General features: G+C 47.0%; 1 protein-coding gene across 2 annotated transcripts; it reads right to left on the bottom strand.

Annotated features, from left to right (window-relative positions):
• Positions 1-695: 695 nt before the first annotated feature.
• Positions 696-6,178, bottom strand: LOC125531522 (jasmonoyl--L-amino acid synthetase GH3.5). Of its 2 annotated transcripts, none has more exons than XM_048695907.1 (5): positions 5,785-6,178; positions 3,276-3,585; positions 3,092-3,193; positions 2,101-2,918; positions 696-1,518 (listed from the first exon to the last, which is right to left on the bottom strand). In XM_048695907.1, exons 2-5 carry the CDS (start codon positions 3,554-3,556, stop codon positions 974-976), a joined length of 1,746 nt encoding a protein of 581 aa, XP_048551864.1. In that variant the 5' UTR covers positions 3,557-3,585; positions 5,785-6,178; the 3' UTR covers positions 696-973. The 2 variants fall into 2 exon arrangements, with proteins under 2 accessions (XP_048551864.1, XP_048551858.1); XM_048695901.1 differs by having other exon boundaries at positions 3,276-3,590; positions 5,785-6,176.
• Positions 6,179-24,213: the final 18,035 nt, after the last annotated feature.

Below are 24,213 nucleotides of genomic sequence, written 5' to 3'. Positions count from 1 at the left end.
ATTCCATGAACATCTCTTTATTTAATGAACTTTTTCAAATAAAACATACGATAGCCGGATTTCTTTGATCTAGTCAAGCGAGCAGAGGAGCAAGCCGAACTGAGCGAGCAGGGAATATTGCGAATACGATAGCCGGGCCATGCGAGTGTTATAGCAACAATTTTATGGTTTGAGCGTGGAATAAGAGCTCCCAAGGGGGCTTACTAACCATCATCGGCTGACACCGAGGCCGAAACATGTAAGAACACCACAACCACGCATCGAACAGCTCCACTCTTCTCTTAGAATAAATACAGTTTCCAACAGCAGCCCAACGCGATATACGAATGAAAGAAACACCAGCATAACATAATTAAAATCCAAGCCAACATAGATAAAACCAAAATGAAACAACCGACTGCTAGAGAAAAAAGAGTTGGTCTCATGAATGAATAATGGCACGGCGAAGCGCGCGGTAGCTCTCTAGTAGAACTCAATGATGAATGAAATGGTTTCTCCAGGTTAGCCCTCTTGTACAGTTCAATGTTGAATGAGATGGTTCCTGTAGGATTACATGTCTGGGGCAGACAAGAGAAGAACTAGACTGAGTGTTTCAGGAGGATGTTCACAAACAGTATATGACCAGATCTGGAAACATATTATTTCTGGATTCACTTTGGGTGTGTACGCACTTCTGTTCACAGCATTACAAGTCATGCAAATTAACACTAGCTTTCTTTCTTTCTTTCTTTCTTTCTTTCTCCTCATTTCATACATTTCGCTACAACTGCATGCAGACTGACAATTTACAAGGATTCTAGCCCCAGCACCAGATTGATCATATAAGAAAGAAAGAAGAAAACATTATTCCAACAGACTAAAACAAACGGTTCCTTCTTGAGGAGACTACTAAAAGGTACCAGCAAAAAAAGAAAAAGAAAGGTAATTACACGCCCCTGCTAAATCTAGCAGCAGGCAATTATTCTTGCTTCTGTCATAGCCCATACGCGGTGCTGAAGTAGCTCTTGGTCACGTTCCGGTTCAGGATCTGCAGCACCTTGCCGTTGCCCGGGCTCACGAACCGGGGCGTCTTGAACTGGCTCACCGCGCCTCCTAGGGTCAGGAAATGGAGTAGGATCTCCCTGAATGTGCCCTTCCTCAGGACCCGGAGCTCGAGCGGGCCAATGGTCTTGATCTTCCTCGACCCCATGTAGCCCGCGTCGAGGAATGCCAGGTCCAGCGCGTTGGCGCACCCGCTCAGAACATCGTCTGTGGCCTCAGAGCTCAGCTCCCAGAAGATCACGTACCGCCCCGGGTCGCTCGACTTCTCCACGTAGCTCGTGAAGTCCACGATCTCCAGCTTCTCCCCTTCCAGAAGCTTCGCCGCCTCCTCGACGGCCAGCTGCAGGTCCTTCTCGGTGTTCTTGTCGATGTTGATGCTCAGCACCAGGCTCCTGCGGCAGATGAACTGGAGCTCCGGCGTCGAGTTGTGGAAGCGCGCTATCTTCACCACGTCTCCTAGTCTGTAGCGATATAGGCCTACAGCAACAGAGCAGAGAAGGGACTGTAAATAGACTAAATAGTACTCAGAGATCATGGTTTGCTTTCTGCAACAATTAAATCATCTGCTGTAAGAGAAAAGGATCAAAATTTTACACCTAAACTTCACTATTTCCTGAGCAAGGAATGTCCAAAGTTGCTCTTGACAGATATGTACTAGCTGAATTAATTAATGACGCGATGTGATTGTTGAGTCTGGTATAAAGCTGATATAGACCAAGATTAGGACGCACTGGCTGGCTTATGCTGTTTGATGCTACCCCTAATGAATGCAGCAATGAGTGGACAAGAAACGTTTGTGATAGTTACTTGCCCACGTGCTTAATACACAACCTTGATGCATACAGAGCAACTGTGTTTGAAATTTGTAGGGACATGGCTAACAAGTCTGGATTTACACTGAAAACTAGGCACCACAAGAACCACTAGATTAGGTGCTTCTAATAATCGTTAGAAGATAAGATATCTGACTCAGGTGACAAGCGCAAAAGGAGAACACATGATGAAAATCCAGAACATTAATATAAGTTTCCGAACAAATAGCCAAGAGAAGGAATGTACCTGCAAAGGTAGTGAGCACAACTTCATAGATTTTGCCAACCTCAACTTCAGTTAAGCCAACCGGCTCGGACTCGATGTAATGAATAGCTGCACTGTTCTCCGTCTCCTCCCCTGTTGGCTTCTCCAAAGGAATGAACTCAAAATAACCAGTCTGCGGCAGAACAGCATACGTCACCTGCTCAGGCGGTACCGTGGGGTCAATGTTAGAGCCAACCCATCCTTCGGACGCGCCGTAGTCAGCACCGATCAGCGGCAAATGCCCAGCATAATGCCGCAGCTTCTTCAGATACGGCTCCATGGACCCTGTCATGATGCCATACACGTACTTCGCCTTGGGCCACAGTGCCGGGATCACACCATACCAGTTGCTCAAGCCCGCACACTTGTTGTGGATCGAGTCAGCAAGCTCGGGGTTGGGCTTCAGAATCTTTGAAATAGCCTCGCGAATTGATGGTACTGTGATTCTTTCTGAAAGAACACCGTCTCTTATATCAGCACAGAGGTCTTCCCAGATCTCCTCCAATGTTTGAAATGCATGCACTAGGCTGTGAGCAAACGTCGAGAACACAAAATGGACCTCGTCCGAATATATCAACCCACAGAGCAAGTGACAGTACAAGGATTGGTTGAAGTCAGGGCCAAAGATGACTTCGTCGGGGCTGCAGCCCTGAGACTGGATATCCTTCATCCCTTCCTTGTAGCGCTGACTCCGGTACAGGTTTGTTGTTGCAGTTGTAGCAAGGATGCCACCAGGCGTCAAGGATTGCTTGCTACCATAAACAAATTGCAAGGCCTTTCCTTCGCCGATAGGGTATTCACTGTAATGGCAAAAAATAATATCATTCCAAAACTTTGTGATGCATTGAAGAAATTAAGAACCCAAGCTACTACATTCTAATCACACGAGTTAAAGTAATGTATAAACAACACAAGTTTATGAAGCAAAAGCAGCAGTTGTACTTGAGCATGGTAACAAAATGGAGATCCTTACCGGTTTCTGAATGCGTATGAAGTACGGAATATTTGAAGTGTGTTCTCAAGCAATTCATCATTAAATGGCAGGAACTTAGGCTTCCCCTGCGTCGTACCAGAACTGCATAAAACAACAACAAACAGGTTATAAACATCTACTTCCACAGAACAGCAAGACAACTACATTCGAAGGCAATGAGTACCTGAGGGAGAGGGAGGTGATGGGCTTCCCGGTGAGCACTGGTGCGCTATCACCATCAACAACCCTCTGGATGAAAGGCTCAACGTCGCTGTGCACGCACAGCGGGATGCAAGATTTGTAGCTCTGGGCATCAGTCCTCCCGTCGAGGCCAAACTGCCTCAGGTATTCAGCATCGGCATTCGCCTCAAGGATCCTTTTCAGCGTATCCTGCTGCACGCGCCCAGCATCGCGCGTCAACATCTCGAACTCATTGATGGTCTCCTCGCAGCTACAGATCGTCATTTGTGCTGGCAGAATCCTGGCTCTATCACCTGTTCTGAAGGATAAAACAGAGGAAATGTGTGTGAGTGAGCAAGCAAATCTGTGAGGCCAGTTATAGGAGAAGAGCTGAAGGCATTGCTGCATTGCAAATTCAAATTAAGTGGCAGTGAATTCAAAGAGAACGGCGTCAAAAGATTTTGCAGTCTGTAACCACTGACTGAGCTGGAAACCAAGAACCGACAGTGCAGTCTAAAGAGAGAGGCATCAGAATGTTAAGACATTCTTGAAGAACTTCAAACTTTATCACCGACAGAATGTGAATATCCGACTAAAACGCAGTAATCTTCTTCCAACGAACACCACAAGATTGCACGCACGAATGGCGGATACGAAAAGTGGTCGGCCGGGGAGACCGAGATAAACCAGAACACCAGTATTCCCCACAGTATACCTACCAAAGAAAGCTGACTAGCAACCATGGCCACTTTGCATGCCATGTGTGGAAACATCGACAAGCCTGAGATTTTACTTTCCGACGCAGCGTTTACTAATGAAATGAAATAGCAGATCAGAATCCGAGCAAAGGGAGGGGCATCGATGCTCGCCTTTTGCAGCAGAGATACCACTAACAAACCCAAGGATTGCAACATAAAGACAATCTATGTAGCAAAGCTAAAGCATATACTGACATAAGACGCCACGCCAGCCAAGCAGGTTGCCTAGCTTAACTCCGCTTCACTGGCATTGTGCTAGGAACTAAATGCCCTCCCGGATAATCTTGGAAACCGTCCCCTTCAGTAATCAATAAGAGAAAGAAACAGCACACCGTCATCGGCATTTTTGCAGGAACTTTTCATGGCTATTTCATAACAGAGGAAAATATAAAATCCTCCACGCTGGCTGATTCAGGAAGCAGCATCTGGCGATACAAACTACTAAGAGAAAAGAAACAGCCACAACGCCATTGACAATTTGACAAGCGAAGAAGAAGCAGAACCCTCCCAGATATACACAGTATGATTCTTTTTTTGTGTGTGTGGTAAAAGCAGTGTGCCTACCGTTCTAGCACCGGTGAGTGGACAGAATAGGAAAGTAATAGTAGTGTCCATCCCTAGAGCAATTGTTCTACGCACGTCTCTAGACAATAGTGCTAGCATTCATATAGAAACGTTTCTTTTTTGGTGAAATATTCGACGAATCATCCATGCATCCATACATCCATACATACAGTGGAATCCTACGAAACAAAAAAGAAATGCCTATCGATTCTCTTCAGGTAGGGATGGACCTCGGCGCCGACCGACAGAGAAAAACAGAGCTCGCCAGCGAAGAACAAAGAAAGAAAGGAAGAGAGACATGGGCGAAGCGGACTGGACAGGAATGGGCGAGCGGCGAAAGAGGGAAGTAAATGCGACGCGACCTGACTAACTGACCTAGTAACAGCCCCGAAAAGGGAAGCAAATCGACGCACGAACTGCGCAAACATGGCCAGATGATGCCCGGGATAAGAATGTGTTTGCTCCAGGTGTCGACGAGCTCGCCGGAGCAGGAACGGGCCGGTGGAGGTGGGTGGGTGGGTGGGTGGCCGTGGAAACTGATCCAAAGCTGCCGCCGCCGCCTGGAAGAACGGGAGCAGCAGAGGAGAGGAGGGAATATGGTAGTACTGGTAGCAGTGCCGTAGCATGCCGTGTGTGCTCCGTCCATGGGGATGGTGGGAGCGCGAATCGGAGCGACATTCGACAGTGGACGCTGGGACTGTGAGGTTCTGGTGGCTCGTTGACCCGGGGATGAATTTTCTGGTGGAGCTTCTAGAAGGACGGAAAGACAAGGCGCGGCACGAACGATTCCTGGTGTTGTTGCTCCAAGAATCCTCTGTTTCGGCGTTCAAGACGAAGACGAGGAGATTGGTTTCGGAAAGCTTGACGAATTCGTCCCAAGAAAATCAAATCAAAGCCAAAATCTAGCCCATTTTAGGAGCAGAAGAAGTATATTCTTGGAGGTGGGCGTATCAATGAAGCAGTATTTTACCCCGGGCCGGGCGGAACAAAATCAAATTGGGGCGACTTTACGGAGCAGTATATCCCCGGCCGGCCGGCGAAAGACAAGAGAACAGAGGCAGGCCGGCAGAAACAAGAAGAGCAGAGCAGAGCCCCTCCGGCTCGTGGAACAGAGCGGAGCGGCCCCCAATCAAAATCCAAACTGGAGCCGAGAGCAGGGAGGGGAGGAGAGGGGGAGGGGGAGTGACTGACCGGTGGTGGTGATCCGTGGGGTGGGGCGCGGGGGGAAAGCGACCTCTGGCGCCGCCGGCGGCCGGGCTCGGGTCTTCTGGGGGAAGGGGAGGGGAGGGGAGGAAGGCGACGAGGGAGGAGCAGGTGGCTGACTGGCTCCACCTCCACTAGGCGACGACGACGAGGAGGAGGAGGAGGAGGGGCGGGGGAGGGAGGGACCGGCGCCCGGACCAACCAACCAACCGAAGGCAGGCCCGACGGACGGACGGACCACAACCGCGGGCGGGGATCACTGGATTGATTAGTCCAAGGGGAACAGGCGGGCCGCGGCTGCAGGCATACGACCTGAACTGAAGCGAGAGAGGGGTGGTGGTGGTGCGTTGCCCCGACGGGCGTGCCCTTTTTGTAGGCGCCTCCCTCCGGCCTCCGTCGGCCTCGCCGTCACCACCACCTCTCTCGTCTTTGTCCCTTGTGTTTCCTCCGCCGTTTGTTTCTGTGCAGCGGCCGGACACGTGTGCTTGGAGCCGGGGGTGGTGCGTGACAAGTGTGCGTGCAGCGGGCTAGCCTTGCTCCGGGCTTCGCCTTTTTTCTTTTCCCCTTTTGCATCTCCCTCAGGTGCTTTGCCCGCTGGGCTTCCTTGTAGCTCGTTTTTTCCTCTGATCAATGAATTTGGTAGGCCGACTATCAACATTCAAAAAAAAATTTCACCGATTAATGCAATATGTATCTTTCTTCATATATATACATATCTTCGATTAATATTGTGTATATCTTCGATTGATGGAGCATATCTTGTTCATGTATATCTACACGAGCAAGATATACACTCCCTGTCTTTGCCGAGCAAATAGGGCAGTTTTTCAACTAAATTAGTCCATGAAAAATTACTAGCATGGCACCGACAGAAACAAACACATGATGTTATTCGATCATGCATCTGCGTGTAACGCTAGCATGATTAAAACAGAAATCAATAGAAACAGGACAAACGAGTTATACCCTCTAGTAGCCCCGGCAGAGGCGGCGGCATCCTCGGTGGCCTTCTTCTCGGCTTCAAGCTTCTCGCCGGCGGCACGTTCGGCGTCGCTGGACATGGTGATGATGAAGACGACGCAGATGTAGAGGAAGTAGTCGATCGGAGGCGAGCAGTCGCGTAATCGATCCCTAAAAGCCTAATCGCCCCTCTCCCGTACAGGATACGGAGAGGCGGGGTTTCTGAGGCGTGTCCTCCCGTCAACCGTGTACGCGGTGAACAGAATGGAGTCGGCGGCGGTAGCAGCAGCAAAGGGAATGACAGGGGCGGTGCGCGTGGAGCAGATGTGATCTGTTTGTATCGGCTAGGGTTGGCCAACGCCTCACATATATATGCACGTCCGGGTGGAGCGGGCGGGTTGTCTCACTGGCTCTCGATGGACTGCGCGAGATTTTATCCATTAATGGAGCATATCTTTTTTGTATATCTCCTGAATATTGCGCATTAATACAAGATTTTTCTTCCAGGAGAGGTTGTTACTGTCCCCATACCAATTGTTCTGTTTAGCAGCAATACAAGTGCTCTCGCTGTGGGGCCAACACATGTCAAGTTGGGAGGGGGCGGCTCATTCCACTGTGGTGGGGTTGCGGGGGATTTCTTCGATTAATGTTGTGTATATTTTTGATTGATGAAGTATATCTTCTATGTATATTTTTTATATATCCTCAAGATATATACATAAAAGATATATCTTCAATTGATGGAGTATATCTTCTATCTATATCTTTTATGTATCCTGGAGATATATACATAAACGATATATCTTCGATCGATGGAGTATATCTTCTATGTATAAAGGGGTTGGACTGCGGTTCCCTCGCCGTCACCACCACCTCTCTCCTCTTTTTCTTCTTATGTTTCCTCCCCCACTTGTTTCTGTGCCGCGGCCGCGCACATGTGCTCGTCACGGGGCGGTGCGTGCCAAGTGTGCGTGCGTGCAGCGGGCTCGTCTCGCTCCCGGCTGGGCCGCCTAAGATTTCAAAGATTAATGCAGTATATCTTTCTTCGTATATCTTCGATTAATGTTGTGTATATCTTCAATGGATGGAGTATATCTTGGTCGTATATATTCATTAATGGTGTACATCTTTTATATACCCTGGAGATATTGAAAAAGATATACTCCTTGCCTCTCCTCTTCCAAATTTTAAGTGTCACATGCGTTTCCGGTGTGATGACAAGCGTGGGTGGAGCAAATCATCTCGCTCACTCCCAATGGACGGCTGGAGATCTCATCCATTAATAAAGTATACCTTTTTCATATATCTCTTGAATATTGCACATCAATATGAGATCTTTTTTACCAAGGAGAAGCAGCGGCGACCGTCAATATCCTGGAGATACACTCAAAAAATATATATCTTCCTGTCTCTTCTTTTCTGTATTTCAGCCGTCACATGTGTTTCCTGTATGGTGATAAGTGCGGGTGGAGCGGGCAGGTTGTCTCACTTACTGCCGGACACTTCATCAATTAATGGAGCATAACTCGATTTTTCAAAATTATTGGAGCAGTAAAACTACATATAGCACTTAACTGCTCCAATTCAAATACTTGTTGGGTTAATTCAAAGCCCATCCATGTCCCAGAAAAATGTGCACAATTTTTTGGTAGAGGTTTTCACCTTATGCTAGAAATCATGAACAATTTTGAAGGGCATATTGGGTTCATTGAAACTATTTTAAACTTGACCTAGTTCAATTAGTGTGGTGCTAGGGTTTGATCATTCCCCATATCAAATTTAAATGAAATTTAGACACGATGCATGAAGCAAGTGCTAGGCTAGAGCATTACCAGCCAAGAAATGAAAATATTTTTAACTCTACAACTCAAGTATAGATATCTCCTTAATATTGCGCATTAATACAAGGGATTCTTCTTTAGGAGAAGCAGTTACTGTCCCCCCTACCATTTGTTTTGTTTCGCGGCCATACACGTGCTCTCGATGTGGGGCCAACGCAAGCCAAGTGTGGAGGGAACGGCTCATCCCACTCTCGTGGGGTTGCGGGGGATTTCTTCGATTAATAGAGTACCCCCACCGGTCCTTTTTAGTTCGGATATAAGATTTGTCTAAAGTCAAGCCTCGTAAAATTTGACCAACTATATAGGAAAAAATACCAACATTCACAATATAAAATCAATATCAGTAGATGTGTCATGACTTAAATTTTCATATTGTATAACTTTAACATGGTAGATGTTGGTATTTTCTCATATAAATAGGGTCAAACTTTATGAAATTTGACTGCAGAGTAAAAAGAACCGAAGAAAGTATATCTCATGAATATTGTGCATTAATATAAGATCTCTTCTTTCGTAAGAGGCGGTGACCATTTGTTTTGTTACTATTCCCCCTACTAATTGTTTTGTGTTCCAGCCATACACGTGCTCCCGGTCTGGGCCAGTGCATGCCAAGTGTGGAGGGAGCGGTTCATCTCACTCTCTTCGGGCTACAGGAGATTTCATCGATTAATATGACTATATATCTCCTTTCCGTAGCTCCTGATATTGGGCATTAATACGAGATCTTAAAAATCAGGGATATCATGCATACATATCATGATTATCTAATTATGTTTATATCTCAGTGATATTTGACATTGATACAAGATCTCTTCTCCCGTGGATATGAAGTGACCGTCAATGCAGTAATGTTACACGTACAAATAAGTTACAAGATTTTACAAAGATGATTAATTTATCAGCTTGTGATTGGTTAATAGAGAAGGGAGCCGGCCCACCCTCTAAAAATCAGGAGGGGGGGGGGGGGGGGGGGAGGGGGACAGGTTTATGATTGGTCATTAGATGAGGAGAGCCTGTAAAATCCTGTAATTGTCCATACGTCTAGCATTTTTACCGTCAATGTCTCAGGGATATATATATATGGGTATCGGGCATCAATACGAGATCTTAAAAGTTCCAAAGAAACATGGTGACCGCCAATGTTGAGAAATACACAAATGATATATCATAATTATCTTTTATGTATATCCTCGAGATGTTGGCCATTGAAATGAGATCTCTCCTTTCGTGAAGACACGAAGAATCCAAAAGTTATTCATCCAATCTAAGGTGCATACGCACATTCTGCTTGTAAACTTCACCGACAAGTGTAGTTATACGAGGTTCGCACACGTGCTTCTTCGGTTACAACAATAGCACAAACAGAAACACTAACATAAAACGTATACCATGTGTACCACATCTACATGACTGGTTGACCAAAACTCAGCACTGGAATCAGTGCAACTGTCGAGTTCCAGAAAAAACTCGGCATTGTGTTTGGCGAGTTCTGTTCTAGGCAAACAGGAGTCAGCCGAACACACATCAACAATCATTAACTTTGCCAAATTCTAATTATCAGGCACTCGACAAGCATTTAAAATTGTTGTTGCCAAGTTTCAAAACACAAGAACTCGGCAAACTAACACGTTACACGAAAAGGTCGTTAATGACCGTGCCACATGGCCAAAAGTTTTTTGCCGATTTTGAAACTCGGCAGTCCGCCGAGAGAGGAGCTCGAAGCGTGGCATACATGTTTGTACAGTTCCCTTTTATTAAAACTGACTGATGAGTAGAAACTCGACACGTTGCAAACTTTTCGCCAAGTTCATCCTTGTTGAAACTCAGCAGAACTTCGACGAGCACGGGCATGACACGTGGCACATGTGCTCACCGAATCTTATCTTTGCCAAGCTTCGTACTTGGCAAAGCCAACCCGGTGAAGACGTTGTCGAGCTTCGTTTGATCACCGAGTTGTTTTATCGACACTGGGCAAACTTCTTTATTTGCTGAGTTGCTTGCCATTACCAAGTTCATTTAGATCGGTTCTCGGCAAACGGCTGGCATTGCTGAGCTCCCAATAAAAAGCACTTGCCAAACCTCTGGGACTAGGAATCTTCCTTGATTCCAATAGTGATCATATGAACAAATACATAAAACCCTCATTTTTTTAATTAAGCCCTTCATCGAGTAGAAACCATGATTTGTGTTGATTCATTATAAATAGAGATCCACGATGAGCATATATAAAATTCCTGCTAAGAGCCCAAGAACGAGTACCGAATCGGTAGAAAACACAACCCAAACCAACATGCTCAACATGTACGTATCTCAATTTCATTGAGGATCGTAATTCGAATGTCGGCCAAATAGGGCATGCTTCGAATGCCAAGAATGTACCAGAACCCACCGAGTCCCGTCGATGAACTGCGATATAAGAGCAACTCCAATAGTTCCCATAAAAAACTTCCCCTAATAGTGGTTCTACTACACCAAGGAAGAAGTCATCGAAAGTGTGATCATAACCAGGCCGGGGCCCATGCGTGTGTAGCCTGTGCCGATGGCACATGGCCCCCAATTTCTAGGGGACCCGAATTGCCTAGCACAGCACGACCACCCCGTAGGCTAGAGGCATGTTTATCCCATCGCCTGAAGAGGCCTGCAGGCTCCAGCCCGCACCAGTCCCATTTGTGTCGTGCGCGCGACGAGGCCCGCATGCAGCAGCCAGCGCGTGGATGTGTTTTTCCTGCCTTGGACTAATGGACGAATTGAAGAATACTCCAGCGCCATGTCCGTTCATCTTCATATGAAGTTCACACATAGTCCGTTCCTCTTTTCTCGTCCAGGCTCCAGGCAAAAATACGGTGATCTGATCGAACAATCCAAAGCCTACCAGACACAATCCTCGACCATTCAATGTCGACATCCATCAACCATCGCCCAAGCCCCAAGGACCGTGATCCTGCATGAGTACCACAATCCGTGGTCCACCTAGCAATTTTGTTTCCTGCGAAATTGTTGCTTGATGTTGCTTGTTTTGTTCTTTTAATCTTTGTATACATTTGCATCAATTGCTTTAGAAGTCTAGTGTTTCAAGATCGAAGTCAACGTCATGTCACAAAAAAAAGATCCAAGTCATCTTCAAAATTATGAATCTGATTACTAAAAGGGCAAGAAAAAACAAAGACTGGAGGATTTAACCCAATCCATGAAGGAGTTGTGGATAGGCCCCATTGTTGAGTTTGGCATATACAATATTTACAGTTCAAAATTTTTCAGCCTTTTTACATGTTTTTTTTCAGTTAGATGGGCCCAATTTTAAAGTTTGGCACAGGGCCTCGAATTTTGCCGGCCCGACCCTGATCGTAACTAAGAAACTAGGTATCAGAAATGAAGCCCTTCGAAAGTCCAAAACAAAGAAATCAAGGAACAAAGTTGCTTCTCTAATAGCCCCTTTGAATAGGAGGCCAAAGGTTTTTTTGAAGAATTTTTTTTTGGGGGGGGGGGGGGGGGCTTTCTTAGGAAGAGCCGTATGGTTCGAGAGCCGAGCCATGACACAGGGGCTTACCTCAAACACTTATATATTAGCCACTCATCAGTTGGAAACGGGTGTCCATATAATGATATAATTTAGGGAGGTTCACACGTGAAAGAACATGCGGTGCCCCCATGTTTGGTTTTGGTAATTGATGATAATCTCTATGGACTAATGATTGCCTTGAGTTATATTTGAAGGTTTTGTCCATAGGCTTTTCTTGGAGTCCATGTGTTAGTTTCAAGGAGTTTATGGGTTGACCAAGGTGCTATTAAGGAATTATCCAAAGCTTGGTCATGTGAGAGTTGAGCTTATTGCGAGCATGTCTTGAAGAAGAAGATTGTGTGATCATTCATGTTTACCTTTAAGACATCATCCAAATGAAGAGAGATGTAAAGATTCAAGATTGATCAAGACTAAGTCAAGAGTGAATCAGGTTGATCAACTCACAAAGCGTAGAAGATGTACCGAGAGGGATCAAGTGATCCCATGGTTTGGTAAGCATTGTCCATTGTGCTTTGTGTATTAACCCATGGTCTATGTGAGAGTTCTACGTGGGGTTAGGTACGTGTTCATGGGCTTGTGTCAAGGGGAAGATATCACTCAACCCATGAAGAGGATGACATCAAGTGGTGATCGTCATCAAGATTGCCGTGTGCAAGTTCAAGTGGATCATCGCGAAGAGATCAAGTGCTTGAAGCTTGCCGTCCATTGTGGTGACAATGGACTTGTGAAGATGTGCCGAAGAGTGGCTCACCCATAGTGGACTATGGGGGAGCAATCATCTAGTCTTCATCGAGTCAACGCAATCAAGAAAGGTGGTCCAACTTGAGGGAGTCAAGATCGTCATCATCTAGCTCAAGTGGACCATGTGCAAGGCAAAGGTTTTCCCTTGGTAGGTTTTCTATTTTACCGGTCTCATGATGGTAGTTGGGAGACCGGGTTATTGGATCGATTGCCGTACTATCAAGGGGGGCTCTTGATGAGTAGCTTGATCGTATCATTCGTAGAGAGCTCAAACCATTGCATCCTTGCATCATCTTTCTTGGTTCTTGTTTGCTTCTCTTTGTGAGTTTTGGAGCTTATGATCATCTTGGTTACAAGCTCGAGTTCATCGAAAACGGAGTCCACTCGCATCTTCTATGATGTTTTCGATGTTGGAGGTTTTTGCCGATTCTTCTCGGTTGGAGGTTTCTCTCCTCTATTTGTTGGCTTACCTCCCCTGCCTCTTCTAACTATAACCAGTCGCTGTTTTGATGCTACTCGTCGTCTTTTTTCCAACAAGCTTGAGTTTGCTCAATTCGGAGCTCATATGCAGAAGTTATGGCAGTTCTGGTTTTTCGTGGAGTTTACTTGCTTTCGTGGAAGTGGCTTAAGGATGGCGCCAGCGGTAGTACCGCTGGGCCAGAGCGGCAGTACCGCTTATCGCCACAAGCGGTAGTACCGCTGTCCCACAGCGACAGCGGTAGTACCGCCCATGGCCATAAGCGGTAGTACGGCTCCGGTTCCGCGCTGGTACCGCCTCGACTCGAGACGTGGTTTTCTCGTGTCGGGTTCAACGGCAGTAGGAGCGGTAGTACCGCTCATGTGCAGTAGTACCGCGGCTACCACCACCCCTAGTGCCGCTCAATGGCCCTCCTCTCTGTTCCTTCTCCCTGTGCTCATGGTAGGCGTTGTGCGCGGTCCCAGCGGTAGTACCGCCGGGTCGGAGCGGCAGTACCGCTTATCGCCACAAGCGGTAGTACCGCTGGCTCCAGCGGTAGTGCCGCTCATACGGCTCCGCCACGCACTCTGTTTCGCTCCGCTCTTCGTGTTCTACCTCCCGGGCGGTAGTACCGCTCGTGCGCGGACTGAGCACATAACGGTTGGATTCGGGAGCTCCTATAAAAGGGGGTCTTCTTTCCCATTCAACCTTATCTCTTGAGCTCGTGTTCTTCTCCCATTGTTGACCTTCTTCGAGCTTGCTAACTCTCAATCCCTCCATGGATTCTTGCTAGTTTTTGAGGGAAAAGAGAGAGGAGATCTAGATCCACGTTTCCACCAATCACTTTCTCCTCTATGTGAGGGGAACCCCTTGGATCTAGATCTTGGAGTTCTTGGTGTTCTCCTTCTTGTTCTTCCTCTCATTTTCCTCCCTATCATTAGTTGCTCCAGTGGGATTTGAGAGAGAAGGACTTGGGCACTCCGTGTGCCCTTGCCATTGCATTTGGTGCATCGGTTTGAGTTCTCCACGGTGATACGTGGAAGTGAAGTTTGAGAAGCTTATTACTCTTGGGTGTTTGGTCACCCTAGAGCTTGTTCCTCTTGGGTGCCTTGGCGCCCTAGACGGTTGGTGTTGTTCGGAACTCAATCATTGTGGTGTAAAGCTCCGGACAAGCGTCGGGGTCTCCAATTAGGTTGTGGAGATCGCCCCGAACAATTTGACGGGTAACGGTGACCGCCCCCAAGGGTTGCCAAAGTGTACGGGTTCGGTGACCGCCCCCAAGGGTTGCCATTTGTACGGGTTCGGTGACTGCCCTCAAGGGTCCCTTAGTGGAATCACGGCATCTTGCATTGTGCGAGGACGTGAGAAGATTACGGTGGCCCTAGTGGCTTCTTGGGGAGCATTGTGCCTCCACACCGCTCCAAACGGAGATTAGCATCCGCAAGGGTGTGAACTTCGGGATACATCATCGTCTCCGCGTGCCTCGGTTATCTCTTACCCGAGCCCTTTACTTATGCACTTTACTTTGTGATAGCCATATTATTTCTTGTCATATATCTTGCTATCACATAGTTTCTTATCTTGCTTAGCATAAGTTGTTGGTGCACATAGGTGAGCCTAGTTGTTTTAGGTTTTATGCTTGACAAATTAACCGCTAAGTTTATTCCGCATTTGTTCAAGCCTAAACCGTAATTATTTTAAAACGCCTATTCACCCCCCCCCCCTTCTAGGCGACATCCACGATCTTTCAACACGGGTGGTGCTTTAGCAGATCCCGTAAAAATTTCCCTAAAAGAGTTTTTTGGCGGTGGTGTGGCGGACTCTGATGACGGCATGTTGATGTGGTACTTTTATGCGAAGGGTCATTTTCTCTTAGATGGAGGGGTAGTTGGGCAGATTAAAAGGGACCCTTAAAAAATTGCCTTTTTGCGAAATTAAAAAAATTGCGTTTACGAGATCGGTTGGAGCAATTTTTACGGCTCAACTTCCCTTGAACCAGAAATATTTTAGAGACATGGATCTGTTGCAGATGCTTTTAATATAACCATGGTATGACACAATCACGATATTTGCAACTTGGCAAAAAAAATCACATACAAATTTGAAAACTTTTGTGAGAGTAAGTGTAGAGGACAAGTAGAAACACGCGCATATCAAGTTTAGGGACGAACGGTCAGTTCTGGTGTACAAGTTACTGCTGCTACAAGTTGAAAACTTTCTTTTTTCACACTAAGTTGTTGTGGTCTACAAACTACACTAACTTGATGTGTATATATGGTGCCTTCGCAGTTGGAGAGCTTCTTTTCTGAGCTGGCAGTTGGTGAGTTTTTCTTTGCTTTGTAAATAATAAAATTATATTTTACCAAACTTCACGTGTATTCTGGTCGGCAAGTTACTGCTGCTACAAACTTGAAAACTTCGTTTTTTCACACTAAGTTATTCTGGTCTACAAGTTACACCAACATGATGTATCCTATGTTTACAATTCTTGGTTTTTTAAATTTTCGCACATAATCACTCTCTGCACATAGTTTCACATAGATGTATGTACGTGTCTACCTACATAGCTATCAGTCGATCGTGTGCTCAAACTTTTTTTCTCGATATAACTCTATGAGAAGACTTTTTTTTAGAGAAAAGGCAGTATACCTGACTTTATTCTTACAAAGTCAAAACGGCAATGTATCATCCAACAAACGACCTGTAGCATACAAACCAAGTTCAAAGGCACAACAAGGCTAGCAACAGGTACTTAAAGTAGTTTTAACGAAGAGCTAAAACACGAAGTCCAAGCACACGGACAAATCACAAAAGACGCTACTACTAACTAGGGCGATGGCTTCGGCATCCACAGATCTGTCGAGCGGGTTTTATCTGACTTAAAAAGCATCTGCAGCAGAACGCTCGAAAGTCTCATACCGCTCGGTCATTGATCGGTCAGAAAAATACGACCCAAACAGACACCTCAAATAAGGCTCAAACATCCGGGCTGACCGGCACCCGACACATCCAGCCTAAATAGGAGGTGGATATGGGGCGCCGGGCGCGTCCGCCAAATCGTCTCCGGCCCAAGATGGCCCACCCGGCCCCATATATATTCCTCCTCATTCTTCACTCCACTTCCCTTCGCTGCCCAAATCCCGTCCGGTGATCTCCAGCCGCCTCCGGCATGGCGGGCAGCGGATCCGAATCTTTCACCTTCAGATCCGTCGACCCCGAGCTGCTAGGGTGATGACGTCGGCAGCGCTCAGACTCATTCCGTCGGGAATCCAATGCATTCGCCCAAATGAACGTCGCTGCCTCACCGGAGGTGGTGCGGTCAGTTTAGCGTCTGAACGCGATGGCGGACGCGTAACCCCTCTGTTGGCTTTGACGAGGAAGAGTAGGTAGTCTCGTGAGCCGGCTCGTGTCCATGCTCTACTCTACCTTACCGGCGACCGGACCAACACAACCGGCCGTCGGACATTGGCACAGCGGAGCCGGACGAGCTCCGCTTAAAAATCGCTTTACGTTGCATGTAATAATATGGATTTGAGGTATCCGGATGTTAAATGCATTATTTAAGGCGTGAACGATCAGTGCCCGCGAACACGTCCATACATATCCGCGCACGATTGAGGGGTCGGATTTACGGAGTCCCGTAGATGCTCTAATTAGTGTATGATATATCATGAGTGGCCTACCATGCTGTCTCGCCTGCATATCTGCATGCATGATGAGGAAACTAGCTTAGCGGTATCTACGTGCCCGATCGATCGCATGCATGCATGCATGAGCTGTATAGTCCATGATAGCTGTCTGGCCTACCATGCCGTCGATCTCAGCATATCTGCATGAACAGCAGCGGCGTCACACCATCGCATTTCACGGGCCGGTCTCTGCCGCCGTATCTCATCCCGGCCGCGTGAGCGGCGCTTGCCCGTTGGAGACCGATGGGCCGTGCACGCACGTACGTGGTCAGGGGTCTAGTCGCCCTCCCCCCTCTCTCTTGTTTCAACTCGTGAACTCGATAGTTCATTGTACCAGCAACTAGCTAGCTAGGCCGATAGGGTACTGCTGCGTAGCACAAATCCAAAAGGGTGCATATGCTGTTGTGGAGCGACCACGATAGCCTAGCCCATTTCTATCGACTCGGTGGCATCGTCCCCCATCCATTTCGTCACACGCAAAGCTACAGTGTCCTGTGCTTTTCCCCTTTCGTGCTCTGCCTTTTTCGTTGGCGGCCTCGGTGTTGGCTTTAGTTTGGTCCGCGCCCGATTTGTGTGGTGAATGAACTCGGCATGGCTAGCGCTAGGGATAGCCAAGGGAATCGTACATCAAATCGTCCCTTAACCATTTGGCTCGTGGCGTGTGGATCGTTTTTTGTCATCCAACGTGGTTGCCATGCATACATCCGCGTCCAAAATCCCACGGGCCGGACACAAAGTTACGGGGACATTTACGGGAGTCCGGACATCCGTTTGACCAACCAAAATCCATCACATACCCCATGCAACAACTCATCTCTCTAGTCCATCCGCACAGGATGGCAGAACGCCGATTTGACGAAAGGAGAACAATTTTGACTGAAGGGTGGTGGAGTGATACGTCCTAGATGTATCTATATTTTTAGTTTGTTTCATGAAATAATTATATCATTTTTGCATAGTTTGGCATATAGTTTTATTATTTTCGGCATTAGCCTATTAATTCATTGCCCAGTTTCGTTTTTTGTTTTCTGTTGTTTTTTAAACTTCTTTTAAAAATGTTTTGAAGACGAAAAAATCGGGAAAAAAATACAATGTGAAGTTTCAAGTCTAGAAGGTTTCAGGAAGGCAGTGCCCATGGGCCCTACGTGCCCCTAGGTCGTTGCCAGGGCCATGAGCTAGGCCGTGTGGGCCCCATAGACACCCCATCGGCCGCCTCTAGGCACCCCTGACTTTATATACTCTTGAAACCCTTCATCATATTTATCAAGGATTTTTTTCTGCCGCCGCATCTCACTGTTCCACCGTGATTCAATCTGGAGACCTTTTCCAGTACACTGCAAGAGGGGGAATTCATCCAGACGACAATCTACGTCATCCTTGCTATCACCATGTCCATGCGTGAGTTGTTTTCTTGAGACTATGGGCCCATAGCAGTAGGTAGATGCCAATCTTTTCCTTGTTCTTCAATACAATGATAACATGATCTCACCTACATAACTGTGATCAATCTGATGTTATCTTGATGGTGTGTTTGCCAGAGTGTGATGAATTATCACTTTATGATCAGATTTATATAAGTTTTATTAATGGATTCATATGAGTTCTTCGTTGCATGATTTATAGATATATATGCTCTTTGATCTATACATTAATCTTACACATGGCTATGTTAAGATGAATAATTTTTGAGAGGGACTTGTATATATTAGTTGGGTTCAATCTTGAAGTAATCCACCACAGTGACAGAAAGTGGAAAAGGCTTCTATTGTCTTGTTTCCACTAAGGATAAAAGATAGTTGCATAGTTGTACTTTAAGTGCAGGGTGAAGACAATATACTATCTACATCATGGCATCATACTTAATGCAATACTCTATTTGAGTATACTTTGTGATTGTGCCATGTATGATCATAATTATAAAAACTGCAATTTAATCGACATGCAACTTTAATTTGTTTAGCATGTCATATTATTTTTATTGAGAGATGTCAGTAGCGAAACTATGAGTCCGGGTCCATTCATCCATATTTCCTTCGACATGAATCAATGCTTTTTTATTTTCAATTACAATCTGAACTTTGAATAATTTTGTTACAAAAATACACATTCAAGCAGAAGTTGCATTAATCTTTATAACTAGCAAGGATAGTGAGATTAAAAATCTCACTGGTTTTGTTAGGGACTGTGGCAAGTATTGTATTTGTGTGTGCAAGTGCGGGTCATTGATCATAGTACAAATATTCCTACGGGTTCAATATATTTTAAAGTCATCCACTTGAGGACAACCATTGCTTTGGTACGAACCTCTATACTTTGGAGGCCAACAACTTCCTAGATTGGAGGAAGCATGGAGTGCTGGATTCAGGTTGGTTGTAGGGCAGCCGATGACTGATGTTTGTCGTCTGATGCATGGTAGACGGCCTGCGGACGGGAAGGTTCATGGCGGCAGTGCCTATATCTATCACGAATGGGGAAGGGGCACACCCCCTCATCAACTTGAAGTTTGGCGGCATCCGCTTCTCCTCACCCGGAAGAAGGTGGGCAGGTTAGCTCATGCTGGCGTTGATTGACAGCGTCCAGCTCTGTATTGTGGCATGGGCGGCCCCCGACTGCCATGGAAGCTGCCTATGGGGGGATGACGTCCCACCCATTCGCTAACACCTCCATGTCCTAGTGTGGAGCTGACTCAGATGATTATCGGCATATCCATTTTCAAGGTGGTTTTTGAAACACTACTTGCCGAGGATGAAAACCTTATTCATGCCTTTATTGATGAAGTTAGCAGCAAAGATCTTATGTCGTTACATTATTGAAGGTGTTGTGACCTTGGTGATGTACTAGCATTCAGTTGTTGATGTCGTCAACCAGGATGAAAATTCTTGTCATGACCATCAATCGGACATGGTGACGACGGGCATGAGATCGTGTACCCTTTCTGAAGGCGTTGTTGTGGAAGAAGTTGACTTCTACCATGGTTATTCTTTTTCTGTACTCTGCTTAACAATTATTAACAATGGTTGTATGGATCACAATAATGCATATGTCGGTGGTTTTATACTCATTTTTGAGAAAAAAACATGCCCTAAATTTTTCAAAGTTCTAGAGGTGGAGGACACTTCACACTTTAAATGCGTAGGTAGGAAACGAACATGGCTCGATGGATTATAATTATTTTCTCAGTCAATGAACATTTCAGTTTTTTACTTCTAGCATAGCGGTCCTTTTATTTTCGCTCTTCTTCCTCTTCCTCTTATCACCTCACCTTCTCTCGATCAAAGCTTGCCTCCCTCCTTAGTGTGGGCACATCCGCATTATCGGGACTTTTTCTATCGGATCAAACGCCAATGTTTACCCGGAGCTCCAATGAATACTAACCTCAACCGTAGAACCTCGCTCCACACCCCCTCCCCCCCCCCCCCCCCCCCCCCCCCCCCCCCGGCGATACTAATGGACAAAGATTTGTGGCACGCAGGTGCGGGGCATTTAGGTCCTTGGTGCCGCCTTTTTATTTTGCCTTCAGATTTTTAAAGTCCTATATCTTTTAAACAAAAAATTCCAAATTGCATTCTGTTTTCATATTTGTGTTTCTCGTGTCCAGCGCTTTCAAAGAAGACCCATTTTGAATATATTTTGATGAATTTTAAAAAACAAGTAAAGTTTTAATGTTGAAACTTAGTACTAGCAACCAAATAAAAATCAATTATTTTGTGTCTACGACCGAGAGAAAAAATTGTTTAGAGTTATATATCTGAAACTTGTTGAAACTTCGCATTTTTAGATGCAAAAACCGTAAGTTTCGTCATTGAGCCTTAAAACTTTTTGAGAGATTTTCATTTTTACTGTGCCCTCGCGCGGCATTCAATTACTTCCTAAATCGCGAGGCAAATCGAGCGGTCGGCAGGGCTTGGCAGGAGAGTGCCCCTGCAAATTTCCGCGATACTAACCACTAAAGTGATATTTCCTTAGTTCTATTTGCACCCATCCTTCATATCGATGTGTTTGAAGTTTCTTTGGTTGTCTGTTGAGCCCCTTAAGTACGTTTTTTTTGAATGATTGAAGATTGCTCACCATGCATGTTGCATGTTAAAACCTAGGTGATTCTCTGCGCATGCATGAGCTGTACCGTCTCGCCTGCCGTGTCGTCGATCTCCACTCAGCGTATCTGCTCGAACGGCAGCGCTCAATCGCGTCATGCTATTGCACGAGTCGGTCCCTGCCCCCGTATCTCATCGCGTCCACGTGACCGGCGCCTTCCCAGTCCGAGCGAATATGAAAATGGGGAACGTGTACCAGACCACGCAAATGGGGAACGCTAAGGTGTGACGTGTCGCGAATCAATCTGTGGTTGAGTCGGTTAGGTAGACAGTGATATCCTCAATCCATCAGGGTTCAAATCCTGGTACTCGTATTATTTTTGGATTTATTTCAGGATTTCCGACGATGCGCTTTCAGTGGGAGGAGACGTTCCCGTCGACGACGAGACGCCTACGGTGACTTCGTAAACGCTCAGTCTTTCGGAGGTGCTCATAGGGGTAGGGTGAGTGTATGCGCGTGTATATGAGCGCTTGTGTATGTATTGATGCTAAAAAAAAGGGTGTACCGTGTCATCTGACTGTGGCCTATAGTACCTCTCGTCTGTCACCCCGTGAGCTGGTTAATTGTATCATCAGCCAAGGCCCAAGGGTATGCTGTTGTGGAGCGACCACGATAGCCTATTTCTGTTGATGGCATCCACTTTCCGTTTCGTGACAGGCAAGCTACAGTATCATGTGCTTTCTCCTGCCATTTCGTGCTTTGCTTTTTTAGTAGGCGGCTTGCCAAGTTGGAGCAACATAGCTATAGGGATACTATAGCTAGCTAACAATGATTACAACGTCTTGAGACACATGTCCTATTAATACTTCTGAAAAAAACAGGAGGTGGTGGCCACTTCACGCTTTGAATGTGTCTGCAGGAAACGAGCATGGCTAGATCGATTGCAAAATGATTATTTCCTTGGTCAGTGAACATTTGGGATCTTTACTTCTGGTACAGTTGGTCCTTTTCTTTTCGCTCTTCTTCCTCCTCTTACCATGGCGCACTCTCTCCATCAAAGCTTGCCTCCCTTCTCAGCATGGCCACATCGGCATTGTAAGTATTTTCGCCATCCGATCAAGCATCAATCTTTACCTGGCGCTCCAGTGAACACTAGACTCAGCCGTAACCTCTGTTTCCAACAACTACCCATCTTTTCCATAGTTCTTTCCGCATCCATCGTCACCTCGAGCCTTTGCGTCGGCTCTGTTATACCACCATTGCTCTTATTTTGTCGGCGGGTCAACTCCCTCCTCATGACCCTAACCACCATGGTCATGTCTTCTCTTCGCACTACTTCCGTCGTCTTGGCGTGGAGATCCACCTATGGCACCAGATGTCCATGAATGATCGTTCCACTATGCCACGACGAGGTCGAAAGAGCCGGACAAGGAACAACAAATGCCCCGTATCAAGAAAGCTCACGGTATATATAGCCAGTCTCAATGAAAGGTCCAATCAAGCTGAGACAACATCCTATATATTTTGGCTATGGCAAACACTCCATACACCGATGAATTGCATGGCACGTTTATTATCTATTTATGTGTATAATTCTCTCAAAAGCCACCCACCGATCCGCAACGGAGATGGTTTCAGTGCAGTGTATAACCTATCTTGTCACCCTCGCTAGGTTGTCTTTACATCGATGGAGGGTTAATTACTTTGAGGTCACAGAAATGGCATACCTGCTCCGCTGAGAACCGTCCATGCCAAATAACCTTTTCTCTTTTCCAAAAAACGAAGCGCCTAGCTTCCATTGTACTAGATGCCCAGGCGCCGGCCTAACCGCCAGTATCGGGATGCATGCATGGACTCACTTTCTCCATCGGTTTCTCAGCCACGAAGCTACTATGCTAGTCGTGCGTCCGGTACATGTCTACGTACGTGCTCACAGGCATGCATCGAGCTTTCTCGCGGCCTACCGTGCGTCCGTGCCGTCGACCTCAGCGTATCTGGGTGAACAGGAGCTCGTGAACTGCTACAGCACAAGATCTCTACGTAGGCGGCGTAATTTTGTTGACGGCATCGCCTCCCTTTCCGCTCTATCGCAAGCAGCTACAGCATGGTCGCTTGCTTTTTTCCTTCTTGCGCTTTTGCCTTTTTTCTGTACATACATGTAGTGGCTTTGGGTAGGCTCTTTACTTTGGTCCTCGCAGAGCTACTAAGGGTACTCACCATGGACACTCACAATGAATAGGACATGTTTCTCATTTTTATTAGAGCATCTACAATGGGCTACCTCAAACGGCCCTCAAATGCCCGGGTTGATCGGCACCCCTCATATTCAGTCCAAATATGAAACGGATATGGGGGCGCCCGGGTGCGTTTGGGCACGCCCGCCTTGTTGGACCCGGCCAACGCCGGCCCACCTGACCCCACATATATTTCTCCCCATCCGCTCATCGGACCAAACCCTAGCCTCTTCACTCCATTTCCCTTCGCCACCTAAGCTCATCTCTGGCGCTTCCCGGCCGTCTCCGGCATGGTGGGCAGCGGATCCGAGCCCTTCACCTTCAGATCCGTTGATCCGAAGCTCATCCCTCGTGGCCCCGAGTAGGAGATGGTCGTCCGGCTTGCGCTCCGCCGCGCACGGGAAGAGGCCCGCGCACGGAAACGCTCGGACTCCTTCCGTCTGGAATCCATTGTGTCCTCCCAAATGTCGCATGGATCCGGCGCCAGGCCAGCCATAGCTGCCTCGCCGGAGCCGGTGCGGTCCATCTGGCGTCCGAATGCGGTGGCGGACGCGCAACCCCTCCGTTGGCGCGCCGAGCATTGGGACACACCATGGGCCTCCTCCGACGAGAACATGACATGGCGTGCCCGCCGTGCCAGGCGCTGGCGCGGGAGGCGGCGGTAGCCCTCACAGAGGTGGACGTCGGCGAGGCGGAGTCGCATTCTCCGGCGCCCCATATGGCGCATCAGTCCAGGTGACGCAACCGCGTCGTGATGGACGTCGGCGGCTCATCCCAGGACGGATCCGTCATCGATCTGATCTCCATCGGCACCCAACGGGTTTCGAGCTCCGGCGTGGAAGATTAGGGCATGGGAGACGGCAACGCCTTGAGCCCCGTGAGTCGGCTCGTGTACCATGCCCTACTCTACCCTGCCGGCAACCGGACCAACACTCTGGGG

This window comes from Triticum urartu, chromosome 1 (assembly GCF_003073215.2).
Source record: "Triticum urartu cultivar G1812 chromosome 1, Tu2.1, whole genome shotgun sequence".
NCBI classification, from domain to species: Eukaryota; Viridiplantae; Streptophyta; class Magnoliopsida; order Poales; family Poaceae; genus Triticum; species Triticum urartu.
The sequence above is the reverse complement of the archived record's forward strand: the minus strand, read 5'-3'. Positions and strand labels throughout refer to the sequence as shown.